This window comes from Drosophila ficusphila, unplaced genomic scaffold, assembly GCF_018152265.1.
Source record: "Drosophila ficusphila isolate 14025-0441.05 unplaced genomic scaffold, ASM1815226v1 contig_535, whole genome shotgun sequence".
Taxonomy (NCBI): domain Eukaryota; kingdom Metazoa; phylum Arthropoda; class Insecta; order Diptera; family Drosophilidae; genus Drosophila; species Drosophila ficusphila.
This window is the reverse complement of record NW_025064460.1, coordinates 1-27,485: the sequence shown is the minus strand read 5'-3', so window position 1 is coordinate 27,485 and position 27,485 is coordinate 1. Positions and strand designations below refer to the sequence as shown.

At 41.3% G+C, this 27,485-nt stretch overlaps 15 protein-coding genes across 15 annotated transcripts; 9 read left to right on the top strand and 6 right to left on the bottom strand.

Annotated features, from left to right (window-relative positions):
• The first annotated feature begins 468 nt into the window (after positions 1-468).
• LOC122320418 (histone H1-like) lies at positions 469-1,361 on the top strand. Its single transcript, XM_043208559.1, has one exon. The coding sequence runs from the start codon at positions 517-519 to the stop codon at positions 1,276-1,278; it is 762 nt and encodes a 253-aa protein (XP_043064494.1). The 5' UTR covers positions 469-516; the 3' UTR covers positions 1,279-1,361.
• Positions 1,362-1,693: 332 nt separating this feature from the next.
• LOC122320424 (histone H2B) lies at positions 1,694-2,150 on the bottom strand. The gene has a single exon (XM_043208565.1). The coding sequence runs from the start codon at positions 2,112-2,114 to the stop codon at positions 1,743-1,745; it is 372 nt and encodes a 123-aa protein (XP_043064500.1). The 5' UTR covers positions 2,115-2,150; the 3' UTR covers positions 1,694-1,742.
• Positions 2,151-2,276: 126 nt separating this feature from the next.
• On the top strand, positions 2,277-2,777 carry LOC122320423 (histone H2A). Its single transcript, XM_043208564.1, has one exon. It carries the CDS (start codon positions 2,335-2,337, stop codon positions 2,707-2,709), a length of 375 nt encoding a protein of 124 aa, XP_043064499.1. The 5' UTR covers positions 2,277-2,334; the 3' UTR covers positions 2,710-2,777.
• Positions 2,778-11,421: 8,644 nt separating this feature from the next.
• Positions 11,422-11,936, top strand: LOC122320421 (histone H3). The gene has a single exon (XM_043208562.1). It carries the CDS (start codon positions 11,464-11,466, stop codon positions 11,872-11,874), a length of 411 nt encoding a protein of 136 aa, XP_043064497.1. The 5' UTR covers positions 11,422-11,463; the 3' UTR covers positions 11,875-11,936.
• A 1,587-nt stretch (positions 11,937-13,523) lies between these two features.
• LOC122320425 (histone H1-like) lies at positions 13,524-14,416 on the top strand. Its single transcript, XM_043208567.1, has one exon. It carries the CDS (start codon positions 13,572-13,574, stop codon positions 14,331-14,333), a length of 762 nt encoding a protein of 253 aa, XP_043064502.1. The 5' UTR covers positions 13,524-13,571; the 3' UTR covers positions 14,334-14,416.
• A 332-nt stretch (positions 14,417-14,748) lies between these two features.
• LOC122320430 (histone H2B) lies at positions 14,749-15,205 on the bottom strand. Its single transcript, XM_043208572.1, has one exon. The coding sequence runs from the start codon at positions 15,167-15,169 to the stop codon at positions 14,798-14,800; it is 372 nt and encodes a 123-aa protein (XP_043064507.1). The 5' UTR covers positions 15,170-15,205; the 3' UTR covers positions 14,749-14,797.
• Positions 15,206-15,330: 125 nt separating this feature from the next.
• LOC122320429 (histone H2A) lies at positions 15,331-15,905 on the top strand. The gene has a single exon (XM_043208571.1). It carries the CDS (start codon positions 15,390-15,392, stop codon positions 15,762-15,764), a length of 375 nt encoding a protein of 124 aa, XP_043064506.1. The 5' UTR covers positions 15,331-15,389; the 3' UTR covers positions 15,765-15,905.
• Positions 15,906-16,310: 405 nt separating this feature from the next.
• On the bottom strand, positions 16,311-16,739 carry LOC122320432 (histone H4). Its single transcript, XM_043208574.1, has one exon. The coding sequence runs from the start codon at positions 16,671-16,673 to the stop codon at positions 16,362-16,364; it is 312 nt and encodes a 103-aa protein (XP_043064509.1). The 5' UTR covers positions 16,674-16,739; the 3' UTR covers positions 16,311-16,361.
• A 2,318-nt stretch (positions 16,740-19,057) lies between these two features.
• On the top strand, positions 19,058-19,937 carry LOC122320426 (histone H1-like). Its single transcript, XM_043208568.1, has one exon. It carries the CDS (start codon positions 19,093-19,095, stop codon positions 19,852-19,854), a length of 762 nt encoding a protein of 253 aa, XP_043064503.1. The 5' UTR covers positions 19,058-19,092; the 3' UTR covers positions 19,855-19,937.
• Positions 19,938-20,257: 320 nt separating this feature from the next.
• On the bottom strand, positions 20,258-20,714 carry LOC108101399 (histone H2B). Its single transcript, XM_017205719.2, has one exon. The coding sequence runs from the start codon at positions 20,676-20,678 to the stop codon at positions 20,307-20,309; it is 372 nt and encodes a 123-aa protein (XP_017061208.2). The 5' UTR covers positions 20,679-20,714; the 3' UTR covers positions 20,258-20,306.
• A 145-nt stretch (positions 20,715-20,859) lies between these two features.
• On the top strand, positions 20,860-21,341 carry LOC122320428 (histone H2A). Its single transcript, XM_043208570.1, has one exon. The coding sequence runs from the start codon at positions 20,899-20,901 to the stop codon at positions 21,271-21,273; it is 375 nt and encodes a 124-aa protein (XP_043064505.1). The 5' UTR covers positions 20,860-20,898; the 3' UTR covers positions 21,274-21,341.
• Positions 21,342-21,829: 488 nt separating this feature from the next.
• Positions 21,830-22,262, bottom strand: LOC122320431 (histone H4). Its single transcript, XM_043208573.1, has one exon. It carries the CDS (start codon positions 22,194-22,196, stop codon positions 21,885-21,887), a length of 312 nt encoding a protein of 103 aa, XP_043064508.1. The 5' UTR covers positions 22,197-22,262; the 3' UTR covers positions 21,830-21,884.
• A 2,282-nt stretch (positions 22,263-24,544) lies between these two features.
• Positions 24,545-25,435, top strand: LOC122320427 (histone H1-like). The gene has a single exon (XM_043208569.1). The coding sequence runs from the start codon at positions 24,593-24,595 to the stop codon at positions 25,352-25,354; it is 762 nt and encodes a 253-aa protein (XP_043064504.1). The 5' UTR covers positions 24,545-24,592; the 3' UTR covers positions 25,355-25,435.
• A 333-nt stretch (positions 25,436-25,768) lies between these two features.
• Positions 25,769-26,204, bottom strand: LOC122320417 (histone H2B). Its single transcript, XM_043208558.1, has one exon. The coding sequence runs from the start codon at positions 26,187-26,189 to the stop codon at positions 25,818-25,820; it is 372 nt and encodes a 123-aa protein (XP_043064493.1). The 5' UTR covers positions 26,190-26,204; the 3' UTR covers positions 25,769-25,817.
• Positions 26,205-26,352: 148 nt separating this feature from the next.
• Positions 26,353-26,852, top strand: LOC108098248 (histone H2A). Its single transcript, XM_017201042.2, has one exon. The coding sequence runs from the start codon at positions 26,410-26,412 to the stop codon at positions 26,782-26,784; it is 375 nt and encodes a 124-aa protein (XP_017056531.2). The 5' UTR covers positions 26,353-26,409; the 3' UTR covers positions 26,785-26,852.
• Positions 26,853-27,485: the final 633 nt, after the last annotated feature.

Sequence of the window (27,485 nt, the reverse complement as noted above, 5' to 3'; positions counted from 1 at the left end):
CTGACGTATTCTCATAGACTACTTTTTATGTAGCATAAGGTCAAACTAAAACGTGTTATAAAATACCTTTACTTAAGAAATGTGGTTATTTGTGAATTGATTCTTAAAGTTAAAAGTTTAAATTTTCCTTTGTGTTATTTAATATTAATATATTAGAAAGAATTCAAATTAAAAACTATGTTTTTAAATAAAATGCTCATGTTACGTATGTCAATGTTCAAGTTCGAGCTTTAATAAAAATGCACTAAAACGAGACATTAAAATTTTTACATTTCTAATTGCTTAATGGAATATTTGGGCATACAACAGAACAAAAACATTAATTGAATTTAAGACCTAAACGAACGAAATAAAAGAAATAAGTTTTTACTTCAAGCAAACATTAGCAGAGCAAATGACTGATTGCATACCCAGAGTTGAAGTGCTCTCCTCCTCGCTTCTCATTCGAACGAAGGAGGTCGGCAACAAACGCGCGCGCCATTTTCGAAGCAAAAAAGTGTATTTTAGTGAAGAAAAATGTCTGATTCTGCAGTTGCGACGTCCGCTTCCCCAGTGGCTGCCCCACCAGCGCCAGTTGAGAAGAAGGTGGCCGCCAAAAAGGCTTCTGGATCCACTGCCGCAAAGGCAAAGAAGGTCGCCGTGCCACCATCTCACCCACCAACACAGCAAATGGTAGACGCCTCTATCAAGAACTTGAAAGAACGTGGCGGCTCGTCTCTTCTTGCAATTAAGAAATATATCACTGCCACTTACAAATGCGATGCCCAGAAACTGGCTCCATTCATCAAAAAGTATTTGAAATCTGCCGTGGTCAACGGAAAACTGATCCAAACAAAAGGAAAAGGTGCGTCTGGTTCATTTAAACTATCGGCCTCCGCCAAAAAGGATCCCAAGCCTAAAGCTACGTCTGCTGAAAAGAAAGTGAAAAGCAAGAAAGTAGTCGCCAAGAAGGCCGGAGCTGGAGCCACCACTAAGAAAGCTGCCGGAGCTGCTGAGAAGAAGCCCAAGGCAAAGAAGGCTGTGGCCACCAAAAAGACCGCCGAGAAAAAGAAAACCGAGAAGGCAAAGGCGAAGGATGCCAAGAAAACGGGAACCGTTAAGGCAAAGCCAGCAGCAGCAGCAAAAGCCAAGTCTACTTCAGCAAAGCCAAAGGCAGCCGCCAAAGCACCAAAAGCCAAGCCGGCGGCTTCTGCCAAGCCCAAAAAGGTGGTGAAGAAGGCAGTTGCTCCCGCTACCGCTAAAAAGCCGAAAGCAAAAACAACGGCAGCCAAGAAATAAACTGCGTACACGCTCCATGTCGCTGTACAGTCGCAATTTCAGATTTCGAAATCTGAGATTCATTTAAACAAGCCCTTTTCAGGGCTACAAACAACTAAGTCTTTAAGAGAAATAATCTTTCAATTCGACATTTTAATGTCATATATTATTAATTGTTTATTGCGTTTTGCTATTGTCTGTTAAATTAAATTTACTGATCTTCGCAGTGAGCACCATAATGTTTATCAACATTATAAGAAAGTCAATAAAATCAGACTTTGGTACTGGCAAAGATTAATCAGATTAGTCTGAAGATCAAATAAAACAAAAGAAAAGTCCAACTTATATTAACATGTTATATATTATCTCCTTGGCAGGAATTGCTGAAAAATTGAATATTGAAAATGTACTTTCTTTGGTAAACATTTTTGTGGCCCTGAAAAGGGCCGTTTTTGATATTTCTTTGCATCCATAGCGAGAGAAAATTACTTGGAGCTGGTGTACTTGGTGACAGCCTTGGTTCCCTCACTGACAGCGTGCTTGGCCAACTCTCCCGGCAGGAGCAAGCGTACGGCCGTTTGAATTTCCCGACTGGTAATGGTCGAGCGCTTGTTGTAGTGAGCCAGGCGAGAAGCCTCGGCAGCAATGCGCTCGAAGATATCATTCACAAAGCTGTTCATGATGCTCATCGCCTTCGACGAAATTCCAGTATCAGGGTGGACCTGCTTCAGGACCTTGTAAATGTAGATGGCGTAGCTCTCCTTCCTCTTACGCTTCTTCTTCTTGTCGTTCTTGGTGATATTCTTCTGGGCCTTGCCAGCCTTCTTGGCTGCCTTTCCACTTGTTTTCGGCGGCATTTTCTCACTTCACAAACACAGTTCACTGGTTATAATGGGAGCCCAGTTCGTGCGTTCGTCTTATACTTTTTTTCGAACAAACTCTTCGGCCCAAGGCACAATCCACCCCTAAACGAACGCGCTGTCGGTCGAAAAAGTATAAATGTCTGGCCGCCAGCTGCCTGGCTCACAAACATTTGTTTCCCGTGTGAAAAGTGAATTTAGTGAGAAGTAAAGCAAAATGTCTGGTCGTGGAAAAGGTGGCAAAGTGAAGGGAAAGGCAAAGTCCCGCTCCAACCGTGCTGGTCTTCAGTTCCCAGTGGGCCGTATTCACCGTCTGCTTCGCAAGGGAAACTATGCCGAGCGTGTTGGTGCCGGCGCTCCAGTTTATCTGGCTGCCGTGATGGAATATCTGGCCGCTGAGGTTCTCGAGTTGGCTGGCAATGCAGCTCGTGACAACAAGAAGACTAGGATCATTCCGCGTCATCTGCAGCTGGCCATCCGCAACGACGAGGAGTTGAACAAACTGCTCTCTGGCGTAACCATTGCACAGGGTGGAGTGTTGCCCAACATCCAAGCTGTTCTGTTGCCCAAAAAGACCGAGAAGAAGGCTTAAACGTTCTAAAAACGAAGGAGAGCGACTTCGTCATGTACATAACAAAAACCCAACCGTCCTTTTCAGGACGACCAAGTTTTGAACAAAGAATTGTTAAGATTTTCAAATGCATATAGAGATATTATAGAATAAGAATCAGTATTAGCTTTCGCCAATATATATATTTTTTAATGTTTTTAACTCCGATTAAAATTGGAATACTTCGTTAACAGTGGCACGTGCAAGACAAACAAAAAAAACTGATCCAAGGCTCTGTATTGTTAGTAATCGGTAATCATAGCGGAAACTGAACGCATTCGCAGTAGCGTTTAATTAAACATGGCAGTTCCTCAGTACAGTCTGCAAGACACAAAAGCAGCAGCTGCGCAAAATAAAACAGATGTCTGCTTTCAGGCAACAATAATCAAACATTACATTTAAGAGTGCAGTTTAATATTTCCAGTTTTTTTTTTGAGCATTGGCTATATTAATATTTAAAAAAATACATTTAACCAATAAAGACAGATATAATTGAAAATTCATCTCCTTTAAAATATGAATTTGTGGTCCTGAAAAGGACCGATTGCTTATTGATGTACAGGCTGCTGTACGATTTGTTTAACCGCCGAAACCGTACAGGGTGCGGCCTTGCCTTTTCAAGGCGTACACAACGTCCATGGCTGTGACCGTCTTCCTCTTGGCGTGTTCGGTGTAGGTAACTGCATCGCGGATAACGTTCTCCAAAAATACCTTTAGAACACCGCGTGTTTCCTCGTAAATAAGTCCAGATATGCGCTTCACTCCGCCACGACGAGCCAAACGGCGGATAGCTGGCTTTGTAATACCCTGGATGTTATCACGCAACACTTTGCGATGACGCTTTGCGCCACCTTTTCCCAAGCCTTTGCCTCCTTTGCCGCGACCAGTCATTTTTCACTACTCTTTACTATTAACACTGCACGAAACGAAAGTCACTGAAGAACTGACTACAATTTCGACGTGCCCCTATTTATACCTAAACCCAGAAAATCAGAGCGGGTCCGAACGACATGTTGTCTTGCTCTTTGCTCGGCAAACGAGACGCCTTGTGTTTCCCTCTCGCTCTTTTGCTCTCTCGATCAGTTCAACCCTCCACGATTATAATTTAGGACGGGTCACCACTCTCTGTCCCTCGCCGCTGTCCGTGAGGGTAAGGGGCTGCTGTCCTACTACAACCGTAGCTGATTCCGGGGGTGGGGGTAAAGGCGCACTTGTCCCCGTGGCTGGTTGTTCTCCTGGGTGAGCCGGGCGGTTGCCACTGGCTCTCTTTCCTCTTCTATTAGGAAGATTATGATGGGAGTAACTGCCTCCGTTGCTAACGGCCCTTAAGGCACGATAACCAATTTCAATCAATAAGATAAGTGTTAACGGCCAATGCCGGAGTTTTACATTTAAATGTTCTTTATTCAAAATCAGAACTAAAACTGAACTTATAAGCTGTACGTGGCCGGCGAGCCGACCGCTTTGTCATACCAAAATGCTGACACAAGCAGAAAATGCATAACTCACCACGCCGGGAACCAGGCACGGCCCCTAAAGGCGATTTATGCTTAATCTGCACATAAAGGCAATAGGGTGATCCGAGAACCACCACATATTTGTACCGACTTATAAGTTACTCCTTAACTGTGTTAACTACTCCCCCCTTGGAAGTATGACCGTCCTCGGTCATCTGGAACTTATCGACGACCTGCTGTATTTCCTGCGCCGCTCGTTTCCTCCTCAACACCCGGAGGAGTAGGATAGAGCAGCTGATAAGGATGCTGATTCCCACGCCAACGGCGAACCAGATGTTGGTGGCTCCAGCCGATTTTACTTCCTCCTTAAGCCCTTGGATAACCTCCAAATTTTGGTTGTTCATTCTTTGGAGGAGGGGCATGCTTAGCGCTGGATTGTGCCCAACGATGTTTAGCAACGGGGACGCTGCCATGCCAGGTGTTTTCTTGATAGCTTCTCGTTGATTCGAATACTTAGTGCCATTAATAACAGCTACTCGCTCAAACGTAATGAGGTGAGTGCCATTGGTAGTTATTTCAGGGCCATAGTCAGTGCTGACCCGGGCTGGACACTCGTTGATAATTAGTATTCCGTCGTCTACCAATGTGATGGGACTTAAATGGCTGGCCTGCGTTTCGCATTGTGCTATATCCCCCGCATGTAGGCCTCGAGCGCAAGTATCGTGTGTTGCCAGCTTGCAGAAGGATGCGTAAGTTGTTAATGCGCATTCAGTGACTGCTAGGACATCATTGTTGCATTCGGCTACTACGTTGTCCTGTAGTTGCAGAACAATGTGTTGGTGTGATACGGGAAAGATTGTGACCTTTTTACATGTAATTTTAATTTTAGGATATGCGATCAGCACATGGATGATATTATCGGACTGAAGGACTTTAATATTAGATGCCTCTAGTAGGCTTATGATAGGTACCTCTGTGGGGTGATCTACTAATACAGTCTTCAAATCATCGTGGTTAAAAATTGCAGGGTTTATAATGTTGGCCTTAGCAAGTGTGATTGTTAGCATTAAATTTTGAATCTCGGTTATTAATATTCTATTCCTGGCCAAAAGAACATCGTACAAGTGTGAAGTGTCAACTATATTGTTTTGTTTTGCCTTAATAATTTTATTAACAGTATCTGTGAGCTTATTGATTTTATCCTGCGTTTGTGTGTTGATGATTATCTGCCTGTTATTTGACTCTATCAGTCGGTACTCGGACATTTTAAGCATTTCAAAGTCAGATGCGTCAGGAGTGCCCGCTACCACCTTAAGTGCGGTACCTAAGAAGTCTAGACTCCTGGCCATTCTATGGTGTACTTTTAAGACGGACAATAAGCTTCTAATATGGTCAGTGTCGACCTCTAGCAATTTTCGCATGTGCGACTGTGGAAATAAATCGGACAACTTGGCAGTTTCATCTATCATTGCTGAGAATTCCGTTAAATTGCTTGAGTGCCGCAAAATATGTCTCTGTTCCCACACCAGTGCGATCCCGTCCGTTATAGGTATGTATTGGGCGTGGGAGTAGTCTGTCACTCTAGCGTTGACTACAGCTAACGTTATTATTACAATCCCCGCGATCCTGTAAAGAAGCGAAAGGTTAAACTACTGTGCATCTTATAGGAAACATATATGTAAGTGTAGGGTGCGTGTTAACCGATAGAAAAATTAAAAAGGGTTTTATTTGAGGTTGTCCTTATGGACCACCCTCCCTCTAATGAGGACAGACGTTCCCATGTCTGCTTGTACGCGCTCTTCTGTGTACAGTGGGGTTAGTTTATTCCCTAACCTTTTGTTATTTCTAAGATATACTTTTTCTCCTACTTCAAAAATACGATTTTGTCTGGTTGGGTTGCATCTGTCTAGATTAGCTTGTTGAGCTTTTTCAATTTGACGTCTTATTGACAACCTTTGTTCGTCGCTGGCTGAGTGCATAGCATCTTTTGGTTGCAAATTTATGACTGAGTGTAGCGTTTTGTTGTACTCTACCGTGGCTCTCATAATGAGCTCGACGGTGTCACTAATTTGTTTGTCAATTTTCATGCACCTTGCTATCTCCGTTAGGGTGCTGTGAAATCGTTCCACTTGCCCGTTGGAGCTACTGTGCAAAGGAGGAGCGTTAACGATGTCTATGCCATACTGATTTTTCAACAATGAATTTATGGTCTCCGAGTTAAATGATGCTTCGTTGTCGCAGTATATGGTTCTGGTTTTTGGAAAAAAGTTCACCAGTTGAATGATGGGTCCACGTACGTCTACTATGGCCCTAGAGGGCAATGGTTGCACTACGGCGAATTTAGAAAATTTGTCCACACAGGTTAAAAATGATTTTTTATCTGTGGAGTAAATGTCGATATGCAGCATTTCGCCCGCATAAGATGGGATTGGTGTGACCCCCAACTCCTGCTTCTTGGGGTGTCTGTTGTACTTCGCCTTGGTGCATGTTTTGCAGTTAATGACCACCTCATTAGCGAGCTTAGTCATTTTTGGAAAATAATAATCCTGAAGGACTTGTTTCACATTTTCTTGGGCAGCCCTGTGTGCGCGGTTGTGTTCACAAGTTATAATTTCTGTCTGCTCATTTTTATCTGTGATATCACTCACGAATTTCTTACAATGCCAAAATTTAGTGGCCGGGAATTCCAGCACCAAGGCATGCTGGATGCAAGCTAATGTATGGAGGTCACAGTGAATGGCGTTCACAACATTTACGTTAACAACTTCTTTTACCAACTCGAGCAGTGAGTCTTTATTATTAAAATTTATTATGTGGCGAGTTTTGCTTCCAAAAATTATAAAATTTCGCCGTGAAGGCTGGCATGCTTCTTCAAGAATTATTTGATTCCTGAAGCAGTTCAAAGGTTTATCGGTGGATTCGACCGTGTAGGTCAAGGAGCCTTCGCTGTGCACGGTGGCGACGTCGGATTGGGGTTCAGTTTGTATTGAGGTAATATTTTGTCGGGACAAGGCATCAGCCACAAAATTTTCCTTTCCTGGCTTATAGAACACTTTTGCGTTGTGTTCCTCGATGAATGCCTTCCATCGCTTAATTTTAGCATTAGTGTTTCGCTCAGAGACGGCGAAAGTGAGCGGTTGATGGTCTGTGAAAATTCGAATTTCTTTGGAGCCATACAGGTAATTTTGTAATTTCCCTATAGCCCACACAATCGCCAACAATTCCCTTTCGTTTGTAGCGTAATTGAGCTCGCAGTCTTTTAACGTGCGAGATATCATCGTGATTGGCCGGCCATTTTGGGATAAGACGGCACCGATACCACTTGCTGAAGCGTCGGTAGTCAAGTCGAAAGGCTGTTTAAAATCTGGATACCTTAATATGACCTCTTCTGATGATAAAATGTTTCGCAGGCGTTCAAACGCGCTACGTTGACTCTCATCAAATTCGACCGCGACTTTTTTTGACATATGTTTGCTCACCGAGCCATTCTCTCCCTTGAGTATAGACGTAAGTGGTCTTGCTATAGAAGCGAAGTCTTTGACAAAGCTTCTGTAATAACTGGCCAATCCTAAAAAGGATCTAAGGCTGAACAAGTTTTTCGGTTCAGTGTATTCCTGTATGGTCTTTACCTTTTCAGGGTCCGTTTTGGCTCCGTCTGCTGTGACTATAAAGCCTAAAAATTCCACACTTTCTTTAAAGAATTTGGTTTTTTCTTGCGCCACTCTCATGTTGGCTTCATATAGGCATTTGAGAACTGTGTCGATGTGTCTTACATGGTCGGCAGCGTTTTCGGAAAAAATTATCACGTCATCTACATAAACATAACAAATTTTCCCGATCTGCTCGCGTAACACATCGTCAATCGCTCTTTGGAAAATGCTTCCTGCATTTTTAAGCCCAAAGGGTAGACGGCAGAACTCGTATTTTCCTCCATTTATGGAGAAAGAGGTTTTTTCTCGGTCACATTCGGCCAAGTATATCTGGTGGTATCCCGATTTTAGGTCGAGTGTAGTGAAAAATCTTGCCTTTCCTAAGTTCGCTAGAATCATAGGAATACTTGGCATCGGGTAACGATCAGCAATGGTCCGTTCATTCAGTTTCCTAAAATCAATAACCAATCTTTTTTTCTTGCTGCCGTCGGCCTCAGAGCCTTTTTTGTCAACAACCCATGTTGGGCTGTTGAATGGCGACCTAGAAGGGCGAATGATACCGTCCTTTAGCAGCTGTTTGATTTCTTTATTAACAAACTCAGCCGCTCCCATGGGATATGGGTATAGTTTGGAGTAAACGGGTTCGTCACTTTCCGTGCGAATCCTAGCAACGACCGAGGTGTTAAATGGAAGCGCCTCGTTAGAGCTCGAAAACACTTTACTCCTCTTAATGATCATTTTCCTAAATTCAGCTTTTACTGATTTCGGGACTACTATTTCATCGACATTTGTGAAATTCACACTAGGGCAGTCGAAGAATTTAAGCTGTTCGGTCACGTTTCCGTACCTAATTTCGCCGATACGTAAGTCTAATGCCGCTCCCGACTGCGTTAGCAAATCGAAACCTATAATAGCATCAAACGTACTTAGGCTATCTAGCAAAAAGAAGGGGGCCTTTAGGCCAAATATGTGCATTAAGCATTTGTTTTTTATTTTACTGGAGCCATGTATGGTACTCGCAGAGAATGGGGAGTCGACAGGCATTATGTGTTTGAGCTCCTTTACGGGCTTAACATAATTTTTAGCCGCCCCGGTATCTATTAGAATTTTCATAGTTCTCCCCGCCAACCTTCGCTCGATAAACGGTAAGCGGGACCTTCCTCTAAAAAATTGAGAAGATCGTTTGAGTCAAGTGAGTCGCTGTCCTGCTCTATTACATTCAGTGCGGCTGCGGCCGCGTCTTCGTAGTCCTGGTCTTTTTCAGCAGCTTGCTCAACGTTGTTTATCCGTTGGCGCCTCTGACCAGTCATTCTTTCAGAAGAGTTTGGTCTTTTTGGGTTTTGAGGAGTGGGGGACTGTGTATTATTATTATTATTATTCCCCTTAGATTGTTTGAAACTCGTTGGGTATCTAAGCTTAGAAAGTGATGGGTCTAAATCCATGGGCTCTGGAGCCTGATCTGGTTTACCCCGATCGGTCAAGTTGTCCTGTCTGCGCCAATAATCATTATTCTGGCTTTTATTTTGTTTTTTGAAATAATAGGGATTTTTTTCCTGTTTCTCACGCTGTTGGCCTTTGTGGAAGTCAGTATTCTGATTTCTCTGCTCGACAGCTTTGGCATATGTGGCCGCGAACATACTTCGTTCGATACTAGCCTCTGCCTCCCTAGCTAAAGCCAGTGCTGCTGGCAAATCTTTGGGCTGTGCCGGAAATACGACCGCCCTTAAGGACTTCTTTAGGCCCGAAATAAATACATGCAGGGCGTCACCCCTTACTTCAGTATTGAGCAGTGTGGCTCTTTCTGAGTCGTGAGTCATGACTATTTTGTTTGTCACGAGGGTTAACTTTCGTTCAACCTCATCGTAGTACTCCATTAGAGTTTGGTCCCCTTGACGGACAGATTCAAGCCCTTGCCGTAAGAGGCGCAAGGACGTTTTATCTGCATAAGAGCAGTCTAACCTAGCCAAAATAGCATCAAAATTAAGCACTGTATTGTGCGATACCAGCAGCGCTCGTGCTGGTCCCCTAATCTTATTCCTTATAATTGTAACGGCTTGGTAATGCGCGGTACTGCCAACGTATGGTTTAAATAACTCATAGGCGTCTGTGGCGGACTGTCTCCACGCCACGTATTCATCCTGTACCCCGGTAAAATCTGGGATCGACTTTACTATGTGTAACGGTATGTCACACGGCACCGGTACTGAACTCACAGAAATTCTCTGGTATGTTTCGACTTCTGGCGCCTCTACGCGCAGATTTTGTAGTTGTTGATTAACTGCACTAATTTGGTTTTGGAACTCTGCTCTAAGTCTTTGTTCCTGTTGAGCCAATGCGGCCTGAATCAAAGCTTCTATGTTGGCCGCGTTCATAATGTCTATGTTTTCTTCCAGTATTTGTGGTGGTTGATACCCTTGGGGCTCTCGGTCCCACTCTTCTTCGCTTTCACTTTCAATTTCTCGTTTAATCTCCCTATATGGGCCCTGAAAGCTCATAAGGCTACTCTATTGTCAACATTAAACACTTATGTTATAACATATGGCCGAATATTTGATTCGGCTGATATTAATTTTGGCTTGGGATTTTATATATTTATTATTTTTTGTATTATTAATGTATGTATTTGTGGCCGAGTACTTGATTCGGCAGAAACTGGGCTTTGAATTTTTGAAATATTAATATATATATTTAATATAAATAACCGGGCTTTTGGCGTTAGAACACTACAAAAAAATTTTGTTGTTTGAGGGCGGTAGAGCAAATATTTTTATTTACGAAAAAAATCACACCTGCTAAAGGAAAGCTTAAATGGTTTTCTTTTTGTTTTAGATTTTTGCGTGTTTTATATAATTTATTTAATTTTATTTATTTATTTTTTTACAGTGTATGTATGTGTGTGTTGGTTTTTTCACAATTTGAAGCTGATTAATAAGATCAGACCACTTACATATTTTTTTGTCTAAAATTTCGGGACGTGAATCCTATCGAGTTGGGTGCCAATTATAATTTAGGACGGGTCACCACTCTCTGTCCCTCGCCGCTGTCCGTGAGGGTAAGGGGCTGCTGTCCTACTACAACCGTAGCTGATTCCGGGGGTGGGGGTAAAGGCGCACTTGTCCCCGTGGCTGGTTGTTTTCCTGGGTGAGCCGGGCGGTTGCCACTGGCTCTCTTTCCTCTTCTATTAGGAAGATTATGATGGGAGTAACTGACTCCGTTGCTAACGGCCCTTAAGGCACGATAACCAATTTCAATCAATAAGATAAGTGTTAACGGCCAATGCCGGAGTTTTACATTTAAATGTTCTTTATTCAAAATCAGAACTAAAACTGAACTTATAAGCTGTACGTGGCCGGCGAGCCGACCGCTTTGTCATACCAAAATGCTGACACAAGCAGAAAATGCATAACTCACCACGCCGGGAACCAGGCACGGCCCCTAAAGGCGATTTATGCTTAATCTGCACATAAAGGCAATAGGGTGATCCGAGAACCACCACATATTTGTACCGACTTATAAGTTACTCCTTAACTGTGTTAACTTATAAGTAGGTAGCAGACGCGCCGAAAGTTCACTGTGTTTTAGTTTCAGACGTGAAGTGAACAGAAGTGAATTGAAAGCGAAAACTGAAAATGGCTCGTACCAAGCAAACGGCTCGCAAATCGACTGGTGGCAAGGCGCCACGCAAACAACTGGCTACTAAAGCCGCTCGTAAGAGCGCCCCAGCCACCGGAGGCGTGAAGAAGCCTCATCGCTATCGCCCCGGAACTGTGGCCCTGCGTGAGATCCGCCGCTACCAGAAAAGTACCGAGCTGTTGATCCGCAAACTGCCTTTCCAGCGTCTGGTGCGTGAAATCGCTCAAGACTTCAAGACTGACTTGCGATTCCAGAGCTCGGCGGTGATGGCTCTGCAGGAGGCTAGCGAAGCCTATTTGGTTGGTCTCTTTGAAGACACCAACTTGTGTGCCATTCATGCTAAGCGAGTCACAATTATGCCCAAGGACATTCAGTTGGCCCGTCGCATTCGCGGCGAGCGTGCTTAAGTTGAAACGGCTTCAAGTGGCAGCAATGCGCTTTTATTTGTACAAATCGGTCCTTTTCAGGACCACAAAAAGTACTTAATGAGATTAGATTTTCATTTTTTTTTGTTATTAAAATTTATTGAGTATTTATTTAAATTGTTATTTTAATTATTGAATATTTTAAGGTTTACTTCCTAAAACCTATCGTAAAAATGGATTTCATTTATTTTTTGATAACCAGCCTAAGGAAATGTTTTTTTCAGTCTTAATATTTATCACGGTAAGGTAGCATAGAACAACAACGAACCACCTTGGGCTCTACACACCCTTAAAAACGTCGAAAAACTGTTAAAAAACTTTCTGAAAATAACTCGAAAAAACATCAATAAGCTCTTTATTACTTAAACAAAACAAAAAAATATACAAAAATTATAAATTTTCTATTTAAAGGTGAAATGTTAATTCTTCACTGCAGTAAACAAGATTAGGTTTTGTTGAACAACCACGAACTACCGTGGATCTCGAACATCTTTGAAAAATCAAAAAAAAAATTTTGAAAACCTTCTGAAAAGTTAGTTTGTGAGGAGTTTATTTGTTAAACGAGATTAAAAATGCTAAAAATAAAAAACTAATTTATATTTCATATTAATAGCGACACATAGTGTGTAGTAGCAAGTTGCAACTTCATTGTACTTCAAACACCATTCAAAAATCGAAAAAGGGTAAAAACTTTATAAAATCAGTCAGACAAGTTTATATTCGCTCTATTTGTTACATAAAACATAAAATGCTTTGGAAAATATTAAAATTAAATTTTATATGAAGAACTATAAAGAGAACATTTTTTGAAGTGGCACTATTGGTACACGAAACGTAACAGATTTTAAACATCCTTAAAAAATCGAAAAACTTTTGAAAACCTTAAAGAAAAAATTCAGACATGTTAACGAGTCTTTTATTTATTTAACAAACAAAAACTACAATGGAAACAGTTAAAATATTTTTTTTTTTTATGTTAACTTGACAGTGACCCTAATCATGCCTTTGTATAGGATACAAGGGAAGCCATCTTGGATAAACCGTTTATAATAATGTTTTAAATCAAGTCTGTATTGAAGCATATTCATGATATTTTGAAGATAAAAACAAATACCTTAACAATTTTAAAAGATTTATATTTTTTTAATTCCTAAAACTATTGCCTGACGTATTCTCATAGACTACTTTTTATGTAGCATAAGGTCAAACTAAAACGTGTTATAAAATACCTTAACTTAAGAAATGTGGTTATTTGTGAATTGATTCTTAAAGTTAAAAGTTTAAATTTTCCTTTGTGTTATTTAATATTAATATATTAGAAAGAATTCAAATTAAAAACTATGTTTTTAAATAAAATGCTCATGTTACGTATGTCAATGTTCAAGTTCGAGCTGTAATAAAAATGCACTAAAACTAGACATTACAATTTTTACATTTGTAATTGCTTAATGGAATATTTGGGCATACAATAGAACAAAAACATTAATTGAATTTAAGACCTAAACGAACGAAATAAAAGAAATAAGTTTTTACTTCAAGCAAACATTAGCAGAGCAAATGACTGATTGCATACCCAGAGTTGAAGTGCTCTCCTCCTCGCTTCTCATTCGAACGAAGGAGGTCGGCAACAAACGCGCGCGCCATTTTCGAAGCAAAAAAGTGTATTTTAGTGAAGAAAAATGTCTGATTCTGCAGTTGCGACGTCCGCTTCCCCAGTGGCTGCCCCACCAGCGCCAGTTGAGAAGAAGGTGGCCGCCAAAAAGGCTTCTGGATCCACTGCCGCAAAGGCAAAGAAGGTCGCCGTGCCACCATCTCACCCACCAACACAGCAAATGGTAGACGCCTCTATCAAGAACTTGAAAGAACGTGGCGGCTCGTCTCTTCTTGCAATTAAGAAATATATCACTGCCACTTACAAATGCGATGCCCAGAAACTGGCTCCATTCATCAAAAAGTATTTGAAATCTGCCGTGGTCAACGGAAAACTGATCCAAACAAAAGGAAAAGGTGCGTCTGGTTCATTTAAACTATCGGCCTCCGCCAAAAAGGATCCCAAGCCTAAAGCTACGTCTGCTGAAAAGAAAGTGAAAAGCAAGAAAGTAGTCGCCAAGAAGGCCGGAGCTGGAGCCACCACTAAGAAAGCTGCCGGAGCTGCTGAGAAGAAGCCCAAGGCAAAGAAGGCTGTGGCCACCAAAAAGACCGCCGAGAAAAAGAAAACCGAGAAGGCAAAGGCGAAGGATGCCAAGAAAACGGGAACCGTTAAGGCAAAGCCAGCAGCAGCAGCAAAAGCCAAGTCTACTTCAGCAAAGCCAAAGGCAGCCGCCAAAGCACCAAAAGCCAAGCCGGCGGCTTCTGCCAAGCCCAAAAAGGTGGTGAAGAAGGCAGTTGCTCCCGCTACCGCTAAAAAGCCGAAAGCAAAAACAACGGCAGCCAAGAAATAAACTGCGTACACGCTCCATGTCGCTGTACAGTCGCAATTTCAGATTTCGAAATCTGAGATTCATTTAAACAAGCCCTTTTCAGGGCTACAAACAACTAAGTCTTTAAGAGAAATAATCTTTCAATTCGACATTTTAATGTCATATATTATTAATTGTTTATTGCGTTTTGCTATTGTCTGTTAAATTAAATTTACTGATCTTCGCAGTGAGCACCATAATGTTTATCAACATTATAAGAAAGTCAATAAAATCAGACTTTGGTACTGGCAAAGATTAATCAGATTAGTCTGAAGATCAAATAAAACAAAAGAAAAGTCCAACTTATATTAACATGTTATATATTATCTCCTTGGCAGGAATTGCTGAAAAATTGAATATTGAAAATGTACTTTCTTTGGTAAACATTTTTGTGGCCCTGAAAAGGGCCGTTTTTGATATTTCTTTGCATCCATAGCGAGAGAAAATTACTTGGAGCTGGTGTACTTGGTGACAGCCTTGGTTCCCTCACTGACAGCGTGCTTGGCCAACTCTCCCGGCAGGAGCAAGCGTACGGCCGTTTGAATTTCCCGACTGGTAATGGTCGAGCGCTTGTTGTAGTGAGCCAGGCGAGAAGCCTCGGCAGCAATGCGCTCGAAGATATCATTCACAAAGCTGTTCATGATGCTCATCGCCTTCGACGAAATTCCAGTATCAGGGTGGACCTGCTTCAGGACCTTGTAAATGTAGATGGCGTAGCTCTCCTTCCTCTTACGCTTCTTCTTCTTGTCGTTCTTGGTGATATTCTTCTGGGCCTTGCCAGCCTTCTTGGCTGCCTTTCCACTTGTTTTCGGCGGCATTTTCTCACTTCACAAACACAGTTCACTGGTTATAATGGGAGCCCAGTTCGTGCGTTCGTCTTATACTTTTTTTCGAACAAACTCTTCGGCCCAAGGCACAATCCACCCCTAAACGAACGCGCTGTCGGTCGAAAAAGTATAAATGTCTGGCCGCCAGCTGCCTGGCTCACAAACATTTGTTTCCCGTGTGAAAAGTGAATTTAGTGAGAAGTAAAGCAAAATGTCTGGTCGTGGAAAAGGTGGCAAAGTGAAGGGAAAGGCAAAGTCCCGCTCCAACCGTGCTGGTCTTCAGTTCCCAGTGGGCCGTATTCACCGTCTGCTTCGCAAGGGAAACTATGCCGAGCGTGTTGGTGCCGGCGCTCCAGTTTATCTGGCTGCCGTGATGGAATATCTGGCCGCTGAGGTTCTCGAGTTGGCTGGCAATGCAGCTCGTGACAACAAGAAGACTAGGATCATTCCGCGTCATCTGCAGCTGGCCATCCGCAACGACGAGGAGTTGAACAAACTGCTCTCTGGCGTAACCATTGCACAGGGTGGAGTGTTGCCCAACATCCAAGCTGTTCTGTTGCCCAAAAAGACCGAGAAGAAGGCTTAAAGGTTCTAAAAACGAAGGAGAGCGACTTCGTCATGTACATAACAAAAACCCAACCGTCCTTTTCAGGACGACCAAGTTTTGAACAAAGAATTGTTAAGATTTTCAAATGCATATAGAGATATTATAGAATAAGAATCAGTATTAGATTTCGCCAATATATTTTTTTTAATGTTTTTAACTCCGATTTAAATTGGAATACTTCGTTAACAGTGCCACGTGCAAGGCAAACAAAAAAAAACTGATCCAAGACTCTGTATTGTTAGTAATCGGTAATCATAGTGGAAACTGAACGCATTCGCAGTAGCGTTTAATTAAACATGGCAGTTCCTCAGTACAGTCTGCAAGACACAAAAGCAGCAGCTGCGCAAAATAAAACAGATGTCTGCTTTCAGGCAAAAATAATCAAACATTACATTTAAGAGTGCAGTTTAATATTTCCAGTTTTTTTTTTTGAGCATTGGCTATATTAATATTTAAAAAAATACATTTAACCAATAAAGACAGATATAATTGAAAATTCATCTTCTTTAAAATATGAATTTGTGGTCCTGAAAAGGACCGATTGCTTATTGATGTACAGGCTGCTGTACGATTTGTTTAACCGCCGAAACCGTACAGGGTGCGGCCTTGCCTTTTCAGGGCGTACACAACGTCCATGGCTGTGACCGTCTTCCTCTTGGCGTGTTCGGTGTAGGTAACTGCATCGCGGATAACGTTCTCCAAAAATACCTTTAGAACACCGCGTGTTTCCTCGTAAATAAGTCCAGATATGCGCTTCACTCCGCCACGACGAGCCAAACGGCGGATAGCTGGCTTTGTAATACCCTGGATGTTATCACGCAACACTTTGCGATGACGCTTTGCGCCACCTTTTCCCAAGCCTTTGCCTCCTTTGCCGCGACCAGTCATTTTTCACTACTCTTTACTATTAACACTGCACGAAACGAAAGTCACTGAAGAACTGACTACAATTTCGACGTGCCCCTATTTATACCTAAACCCAAAAAATCAGAGCGGGTCCGAACGACATGTTGTCTTGCTCTTTGCTCGGCAAACGAGACGCCTTGTGTTTCCCTCTCGCTCTTTTGCTCTCTCGATCAGTTCAACCCTCCACGATTTGCTATATAAGTAGGTAGCAGACGCGCCGAAAGTTCACTGTGTTTTAGTTTCAGACGTGAAGTGAACAGAAGTGAATTGAAAGCGAAAACTGAAAATGGCTCGTACCAAGCAAACCGCTCGCAAATCGACTGGTGGCAAGGCGCCACGCAAACAACTGGCTACTAAAGCCGCTCGTAAGAGCGCCCCAGCCACCGGAGGCGTGAAGAAGCCTCATCGCTATCGCCCCGGAACTGTGGCCCTGCGTGAGATCCGCCGCTACCAGAAAAGTACCGAGCTGTTGATCCGCAAACTGCCTTTCCAGCGTCTGGTGCGTGAAATCGCTCAAGACTTCAAGACTGACTTGCGATTCCAGAGCTCGGCGGTGATGGCTCTGCAGGAGGCTAGCGAAGCCTATTTGGTTGGTCTCTTTGAAGACACCAACTTGTGTGCCATTCATGCTAAGCGAGTCACAATTATGCCCAAGGACATTCAGTTGGCCCGTCGCATTCGCGGCGAGCGTGCTTAAGTTGAGACGGCTTCAAGTGGCAGCAATGCGCTTTATTTTGTACAAATCGGTCCTTTTCAGGACCACAAAAAGTACTCAATGAGATTAGATTTTCATTTTTTTTTTTATTATTAAAATTTATTGAATATTTATTTAAATTTTTATTTTAATTATTGAATATTTTAAGGTTTACTTTCTAACACCTATCGTAAAAATGGATTTCATTTTTTTTTGATAACCAGCCCAAGGAAATGTTTTTTTCTGTCTTAATATTTATCACGGTAAGGTAGCATAGAACAACAACGAACCACCTTGGGCTCTACACACCCTTAAAAACATCGAAAAACTGTTAAAAAACTTTCTGAAAATAACTCGAAAAAACATCAATAAGCTCTTTATTACTTAAAAAAAAAAAAACAAAAAAATATACAAAAATTATAAATTTTCTATTTAAAGGTGAAATGTTAATTCTTCACTGCAGTAAACAAGATTAGGTTTTGTTGAACAACCACGAACTACCGTGGATCTCTAACATCTTTGAAAAATCAAAAAAAAAATTTTGAAAACCTTCTGAAAAGTTAGTTTGTGAGGAGTTTATTTGTTAAACGAGATTAAAAATGCTAAAAATAAACTAATTTATATTTCATATTAATAGCGACACATAGTGTGTAGTAGCAAGTTGCAACTTCATTGTACTTCAAACACCATTCAAAAATCGAAAAAGGGTAAAAACTTTATAAAATCAGTCAGACAAGTTTATATTCGCTCTATTTGTTACATAAAACATAAAATGCTTTGGAAAATATTAAAATTAGATTTTATATGAAGAACTATAAAGAGAACATTTTTTGAAGTGGCACTATTGGTACACGAAACGTAACAGATTTTAAACATCCTTAAAAAATCGAAAAACTTTTGAAAACCTTAAAGAAAAAATTCAGACATGTTAACGAGTCTTTTATTTATTTAACAAACAAAAACTACAATGGAAACAGTTAAAATATTTTTTTTTTTTATGTTAACTTGACAGTGACCCTAAACATGCCTTTTTATAGGATACAAGGGAGGCCATCTTGGATAAACCGTTTATAATAATGTTTTAAATCAAGTCTGTATTGAAGCATATTCATGATATATTGAAGATAAAAACAAATACCTTAACAATTTTAAAAGATTTATATTTTTTTAATTTCTAAAACTATTGCCTGACGTATTCGTTGTCTATGAGAAATTTTTATGTAGCATAAGGTCAAACTAAAACGTGTTATAAAATACCTTAACTGAGGAAATGTGGTTATTTGTTAATTGATTCTTAAAGTTAAAAGTTTAAATTTTCCTTTGTGTTATTTAATATTAATATATTAGAAAGAATTCAAATTAAAAACTATGTTTTTAAATAAAATGCTCATGTTACGTATGTCAATGTTCAAGTTCGAGCTGTAATAAAAATGCACTAAAACTAGACATTACAATTTTTACATTTGTAATTGCTTAATGGAATATTTGGGCATACAATAGAACAAAAACATTAATTGAATTTAAGACCTAAACGAACGAAATAAAAGAAATAAGTTTTTACTTCAAGCAAACATTAGCAGAGCAAATGACTGATTGCATACCCAGAGTTGAAGTGCTCTCCTCCTCACTTCTCATTCGAACGAAGGAGGTCGGCAACAAACGCGCGCGCCATTTTCGAAGCAAAAAAGTGTATTTTAGTGAAGAAAAATGTCTGATTCTGCAGTTGCGACGTCCGCTTCCCCAGTGGCTGCCCCACCAGCGCCAGTTGAGAAGAAGGTGGCCGCCAAAAAGGCTTCTGGATCCACTGCCGCAAAGGCAAAGAAGGTCGCCGTGCCACCATCTCACCCACCAACACAGCAAATGGTAGACGCCTCTATCAAGAACTTGAAAGAACGTGGCGGCTCGTCTCTTCTTGCAATTAAGAAATATATCACTGCCACTTACAAATGCGATGCCCAGAAACTGGCTCCATTCATCAAAAAGTATTTGAAATCTGCCGTGGTCAACGGAAAACTGATCCAAACAAAAGGAAAAGGTGCGTCTGGTTCATTTAAACTATCGGCCTCCGCCAAAAAGGATCCCAAGCCTAAAGCTACGTCTGCTGAAAAGAAAGTGAAAAGCAAGAAAGTAGTCGCCAAGAAGGCCGGAGCTGGAGCCACCACTAAGAAAGCTGCCGGAGCTGCTGAGAAGAAGCCCAAGGCAAAGAAGGCTGTGGCCACCAAAAAGACCGCCGAGAAAAAGAAAACCGAGAAGGCAAAGGCGAAGGATGCCAAGAAAACGGGAACCGTTAAGGCAAAGCCAGCAGCAGCAGCAAAAGCCAAGTCTACTTCAGCAAAGCCAAAGGCAGCCGCCAAAGCACCAAAAGCCAAGCCGGCGGCTTCTGCCAAGCCCAAAAAGGTGGTGAAGAAGGCAGTTGCTCCCGCTACCGCTAAAAAGCCGAAAGCAAAAACAACGGCAGCCAAGAAATAAACTGCGTACACGCTCCATGTCGCTGTACAGTCGCAATTTCAGATTTCGAAATCTGAGATTCATTTAAACAAGCCCTTTTCAGGGCTACAAACAACTAAGTATTTAAGAGAAATAATCTTTCAATTCGACATTTTAATGTCATATATTATTAATTGTTTATTGCGTTTTGCTATTGTCTGTTAAATTAAATTTACTGATCTTCGCAGTGAGCACCATAATGTTTATCAACATTATAAGATCAGACTTTGGTACTGGCAAAGATTAATCAGATTAGTCTGAAGATCAAATAAAACAAAAGAAAAGTCCAACTTATATTAACATGTTATATATTATCTCCTTGGCAGGAATTGCTGAAAAATTGAATATTGAAAATGTACTTTCTTTGGTAAACATTTTTGTGGCCCTGAAAAGGGCCGTTTTTGATATTTCTTTGCATCCATAGCGAGAGAAAATTACTTGGAGCTGGTGTACTTGGTGACAGCCTTGGTTCCCTCACTGACAGCGTGCTTGGCCAACTCTCCCGGCAGGAGCAAGCGTACGGCCGTTTGAATTTCCCGACTGGTAATGGTCGAGCGCTTGTTGTAGTGAGCCAGGCGAGAAGCCTCGGCAGCAATGCGCTCGAAGATATCATTCACAAAGCTGTTCATGATGCTCATCGCCTTCGACGAAATTCCAGTATCAGGGTGGACCTGCTTCAGGACCTTGTAAATGTAGATGGCGTAGCTCTCCTTCCTCTTACGCTTCTTCTTCTTGTCGTTCTTGGTGATATTCTTCTGGGCCTTGCCAGCCTTCTTGGCTGCCTTTCCACTTGTTTTCGGCGGCATTTTCTCACTTCACAAACACAGTTCACTGGTTATAATGGGAGCCCAGTTCGTGCGTTCGTCTTATACTTTTTTTCGAACAAACTCTTCGGCCCAAGGCACAATCCACCCCTAAACGAACGCGCTGTCGGTCGAAAAAGTATAAATATCTGGCCGCCAGCTGCCTGGCTCACAAACATTTGTTTCCCGTGTGAAAAGTGAATTTAGTGAGAAGTAAAGCAAAATGTCTGGTCGTGGAAAAGGTGGCAAAGTGAAGGGAAAGGCAAAGTCCCGCTCCAACCGTGCTGGTCTTCAGTTCCCAGTGGGCCGTATTCACCGTCTGCTTCGCAAGGGAAACTATGCCGAGCGTGTTGGTGCCGGCGCTCCAGTTTATCTGGCTGCCGTGATGGAATATCTGGCCGCTGAGGTTCTCGAGTTGGCTGGCAATGCAGCTCGTGACAACAAGAAGACTAGGATCATTCCGCGTCATCTGCAGCTGGCCATCCGCAACGACGAGGAGTTGAACAAACTGCTCTCTGGCGTAACCATTGCACAGGGTGGAGTGTTGCCCAACATCCAAGCTGTTCTGTTGCCCAAAAAGACCGAGAAGAAGGCTTAAACGTTCTAAAAACGAAGGAGAGCGACTTCGTCATGTACATAACAAAAACCCAACCGTCCTTTTCAGGACGACCAAGTTTTGAACAAAGAATTGTTAAGATTTTCAAATGCATATAGAGATATTATAGAATAAGAATCAGTATTAGCTTTCGCCAATATATATATTTTTTAATGTTTTTAACTCCGATTAAAATTGGAATACTTCGTTAACAGTGCCACGTGGCACGTGCAAGACAAACAAAAAAAACTGATCCAAGGCTCTGTATTGTTAGTAATCGGTAATCATAGCGGAAACTGAACGCATTCGCAGTAGCGTTTAATTAAACATGGCAGTTCCTCAGTACAGTCTGCAAGACACAAAAGCAGCAGCTGCGCAAAATAAAACAGATGTCTGCTTTCAGGCAACAATAATCAAACATTACATTTAAGAGTGCAGTTTAATATTTCCAGTTTTTTTTTTTTGAGCATTGGCTATATTAATATTTAAAAAAAGTACATTTAACCAATAAAGACAGATATAATTGAAAATTCATCTCCTTTAAAATATGAATTTGTGGTCCTGAAAAGGACCGATTGATTGCTTATTGATGTACAGGCTGCTGTACGATTTGTTTAACCGCCGAAACCGTACAGGGTGCGGCCTTGCCTTTTCAGGGCGTACACAACGTCCATGGCTGTGACCGTCTTCCTCTTGGCGTGTTCGGTGTAGGTAACTGCATCGCGGATAACGTTCTCCAAAAATACCTTTAGAACACCGCGTGTTTCCTCGTAAATAAGTCCAGATATGCGCTTCACTCCGCCACGACGAGCCAAACGGCGGATAGCTGGCTTTGTAATACCCTGGATGTTATCACGCAACACTTTGCGATGACGCTTTGCGCCACCTTTTCCCAAGCCTTTGCCTCCTTTGCCGCGACCAGTCATTTTTCACTACTCTTTACTATTAACACTGCACGAAACGAAAGTCACTGAAGAACTGACTACAATTTCGACGTGCCCCTATTTATACCTAAACCCAGAAAATCAGAGCGGGTCCGAACGACATGTTGTCTTGCTCTTTGCTCGGCAAACGAGACGCCTTGTGTCTCCCTCTCGCTCTTTTGCTCTCTCGATCAGTTCAACCCTCCACGATTTGCTATATAAGTAGGTAGCAGACCCGCCGAACGTTCACTGTGTTTTAGTTTCAGACGTGAAGTGAACAGAAGTGAATTGAAAGCGAAAACTGAAAATGGCTCGTACCAAGCAAACCGCTCGCAAATCGACTGGTGGCAAGGCGCCACGCAAACAACTGGCTACTAAAGCCGCTCGTAAGAGCGCCCCAGCCACCGGAGGCGTGAAGAAGCCTCATCGCTATCGCCCCGGAACTGTGGCCCTGCGTGAGATCCGCCGCTACCAGAAAAGTACCGAGCTGTTGATCCGCAAACTGCCTTTCCAGCGTCTGGTGCGTGAAATCGCTCAAGACTTCAAGACTGACTTGCGATTCCAGAGCTCGGCGGTGATGGCTCTGCAGGAGGCTAGCGAAGCCTATTTGGTTGGTCTCTTTGAAGACACCAACTTGTGTGCCATTCATGCTAAGCGAGTCACAATTATGCCCAAGGACATTCAGTTGGCCCGTCGCATTCGCGGCGAGCGTGCTTAAGTTGAGACGGCTTCAAGTGGCAGCAATGCGCTTTATTTTGTACAAATCGGTCCTTTTCAGGACCACAAAAAATACTCAATGAGATTAGATTTTCATTTTTTTTTATTAAAATTTATTGAATATTTATTTAAATTTTTATTTTAATTATTGAATATTTTAAGGTTTACTTTCTAACACCTATCGTAAAAATGGATTTCATTTTTTTTTTTGATAACCAGCCTAAGGAAATGTTTTTTTCAGTCTTAATATTTATCACGGTAAGGTAGCATAGAACAACAACTACACACCCTTAAAAACATCGAAAAACTGTTAAAAAACTTTCTGAAAATAACTCGAAAAAACATCAATAAGCTCTTTATTACTTAAAAAAAAAAAAAAAAAAAAAATATACAAAAATTATAAATTTTCTATTTAAAGGTGAAATGTTAATTCTTCACTGCAGTAAACAAGATTAGGTTTTGTTGAACAACCACGAACTACCGTAGATCTCTAACATCTTTGAAAAATCAAAAAAATATTTTGAAAACCTTCTGAAAAGTTAGTTTGTGAGGAGTTTATTTGTTAAACGAGATTAGAAATGCTAAAAATAAACTAATTTATATTTCATATTAATAGCGACACATAGTGTGTAGTAGCAAGTTGCAACTTCATTGTACTTCAAACACCATTCAAAAATCGAAAAAGGGTAAAAACTTTATAAAAATTAGTCAGATAAGTTTATATTCGCTCTATTTGTTACATAAAACATAAAATGCTTTGGAAAATATTAAAATTAGATTTTATATGAAGAACTGTAAAGAGAACATTTTTTGAAGTGATACTATTGGTACACGAAGCGTAACAGATTTTAAACATCCTTAAAAAATCGAAAAACTTTTGAAAACCTTAAAGAAAAAATTCAGACATGTTAACGAGTCTTTTATTTATTTAACAAACAAAAACTACAATGGAAACAGTTAAAATATTTTTTTTTTTTATGTTAACTTGACAGTGACCCTAATCATGCCTTTGTATAGGATACAAGGGAAGCCATCTTGGATAAACCGTTTATAATAATGTTTTAAATCAAGTCTGTATTGAAGCATATTCATGATATTTTGAAGATAAAAACAAATACCTTAACAATTTTAAAAGATTTATATTTTTTTAATTCCTAAAACTATTGCCTGACGTATTCTCATAGACTACTTTTTATGTAGCATAAGGTCAAACTAAAACGTGTTATAAAATACCTTTACTTAAGAAATGTGGTTATTTGTGAATTGATTCTTAAAGTTAAAAGTTTAAATTTTCCTTTGTGTTATTTAATATTAATATATTAGAAAGAATTCAAATTAAAAACTATGTTTTTAAATAAAATGCTCATGTTACGTATGTCAATGTTCAAGTTCGAGCTTTAATAAAAATGCACTAAAACTAGACATTACAATTTTTACATTTCTAATTGCTTAATGGAATATTTGGGCATACAACAGAACAAAAACATTAATTGAATTTAAGACCTAAACGAACAAAATAAAAAAATAAGTTTTTACTTCAAGCAAACATTAGCAGAGCAAATGACTGATTGCATACCCAGAGTTGAAGTGCTCTCCTCCTCGCTTCTCATTCGAACGAAGGAGGTCGGCAACAAACGCGCGCGCCATTTTCGAAGCAAAAAAGTGTATTTTAGTGAAGAAAAATGTCTGATTCTGCAGTTGCGACGTCCGCTTCCCCAGTGGCTGCCCCACCAGCGCCAGTTGAGAAGAAGGTGGCCGCCAAAAAGGCTTCTGGATCCACTGCCGCAAAGGCAAAGAAGGTCGCCGTGCCACCATCTCACCCACCAACACAGCAAATGGTAGACGCCTCTATCAAGAACTTGAAAGAACGTGGCGGCTCGTCTCTTCTTGCAATTAAGAAATATATCACTGCCACTTACAAATGCGATGCCCAGAAACTGGCTCCATTCATCAAAAAGTATTTGAAATCTGCCGTGGTCAACGGAAAACTGATCCAAACAAAAGGAAAAGGTGCGTCTGGTTCATTTAAACTATCGGCCTCCGCCAAAAAGGATCCCAAGCCTAAAGCTACGTCTGCTGAAAAGAAAGTGAAAAGCAAGAAAGTAGTCGCCAAGAAGGCCGGAGCTGGAGCCACCACTAAGAAAGCTGCCGGAGCTGCTGAGAAGAAGCCCAAGGCAAAGAAGGCTGTGGCCACCAAAAAGACCGCCGAGAAAAAGAAAACCGAGAAGGCAAAGGCGAAGGATGCCAAGAAAACGGGAACCGTTAAGGCAAAGCCAGCAGCAGCAGCAAAAGCCAAGTCTACTTCAGCAAAGCCAAAGGCAGCCGCCAAAGCACCAAAAGCCAAGCCGGCGGCTTCTGCCAAGCCCAAAAAGGTGGTGAAGAAGGCAGTTGCTCCCGCTACCGCTAAAAAGCCGAAAGCAAAAACAACGGCAGCCAAGAAATAAACTGCGTACACGCTCCATGTCGCTGTACAGTCGCAATTTCAGATTTCGAAATCTAAGATTCATTTAAACAAGCCCTTTTCAGGGCTACAAACAACTAAGTCTTTAAGAGAAATAATCTTTCAATTCGACATTTTAATGTCATATATTATTAATTGTTTATTGCGTTTTGCTATTGTCTGTTAAATTAAATTTACTGATCTTCGCAGTGAGCACCATAATGTTTATCAACATTATAAGAAAGTCAATAAAATCAGACTTTGGTACTGGCAAAGATTAATCAGATTAGTCTGAAGATCAAATAAAACAAAAGAAAAGTCCAACTTATATTAACATGTTATATATATCTCCTTGGCAGGAATTGCTGAAAAATTGAATATTGAAAATGTACTTTCTTTGGTAAACATTTTTGTGGCCCTGAAAAGGGCCGTTTTTGATATTTCTACGCATCCATAGCGAGAGAAAATTACTTGGAGCTGGTGTACTTGGTGACAGCCTTGGTTCCCTCACTGACAGCGTGCTTGGCCAACTCTCCCGGCAGGAGCAAGCGTACGGCCGTTTGAATTTCCCGACTGGTAATGGTCGAGCGCTTGTTGTAGTGAGCCAGGCGAGAAGCCTCGGCAGCAATGCGCTCGAAGATATCATTCACAAAGCTGTTCATGATGCTCATCGCCTTCGACGAAATACCAGTATCAGGGTGGACCTGCTTCAGGACCTTGTAAATGTAGATGGCGTAGCTCTCCTTCCTCTTACGCTTCTTCTTCTTGTCGTTCTTGGTAATATTCTTCTGGGCCTTGCCAGCCTTCTTGGCTGCCTTTCCACTTGTTTTCGGCGGCATTTTCTCACTTCACAAACACAGTTCACTGGTTATAATGGGAGCCCAGTTCGTGCGTTCGTCTTATACTTTTTTTCGAACAAACTCTTCGGCCCAAGGCACAATCCACCCCTAAACGAACGCGCTGTCGGTCGAAAAAGTATAAATGTCTGGCCGCCAGCTGCCTGGCTCACAAACATTTGTTTCCCGTGTGAAAAGTGAATTTAGTGAGAAGTAAAGCAAAATGTCTGGTCGTGGAAAAGGTGGCAAAGTGAAGGGAAAGGCAAAGTCCCGCTCCAACCGTGCTGGTCTTCAGTTCCCAGTGGGCCGTATTCACCGTCTGCTTCGCAAGGGAAACTATGCCGAGCGTGTTGGTGCCGGCGCTCCAGTTTATCTGGCTGCCGTGATGGAATATCTGGCCGCTGAGGTTCTCGAGTTGGCTGGCAATGCAGCTCGTGACAACAAGAAGACTAGGATCATTCCGCGTCATCTGCAGCTGGCCATCCGCAACGACGAGGAGTTGAACAAACTGCTCTCTGGCGTAACCATTGCACAGGGTGGAGTGTTGCCCAACATCCAAGCTGTTCTGTTGCCCAAAAAGACCGAGAAGAAGGCTTAAACGTTCTAAAAACGAAGGAGAGCGACTTCGTCATGTACATAACAAAAACCCAACCGTCCTTTTCAGGACGACCAAGTTTTGAACAAAGAATTGTTAAGATTTTCAAATGCATATAGAGATATTATAGAATAAGAATCAGTATTAGCTTTCGCCAATATATATATTTTTTAATGTTTTTAACTCCGATTAAAATTGGAATACTTCGTTAACAGTGCCACGTGCCGTCAAGACAAACAAAAAAAACTGATCCAAGGCTCTGTATTGTTAGTAATCGGTAATCATAGCGGAAACTGAACGCATTCGCAGTAGCGTTTAATTAAACATGGCAGTTCCTCAGTACAGTCTGCAAGACACAAAAGCAGCAGCTGCGCAAAATAAAACAGATGTCTGCTTTCAGGCAACAATAATCAAACATTACATTTAAGAGTGCAGTTTAATATTTCCAGTTTTTTTTTTTTGAGCATTGGCTATATTAATATTTAAAAAAAATACATTTAACCAATAAAGACAGATATAATTGAAAATTCATCTCCTTTAAAATATGAATTTGTGGTCCTGAAAAGGACCGATTGCTTATTGATGTACAGGCTGCTGTACGATTTGTTTAACCGCCGAAACCGTACAGGGTGCGGCCTTGCCTTTCAGGGCGTACACAACGTCCATGGCTGTGACCGTCTTCCTCTTGGCGTGTTCGGTGTAGG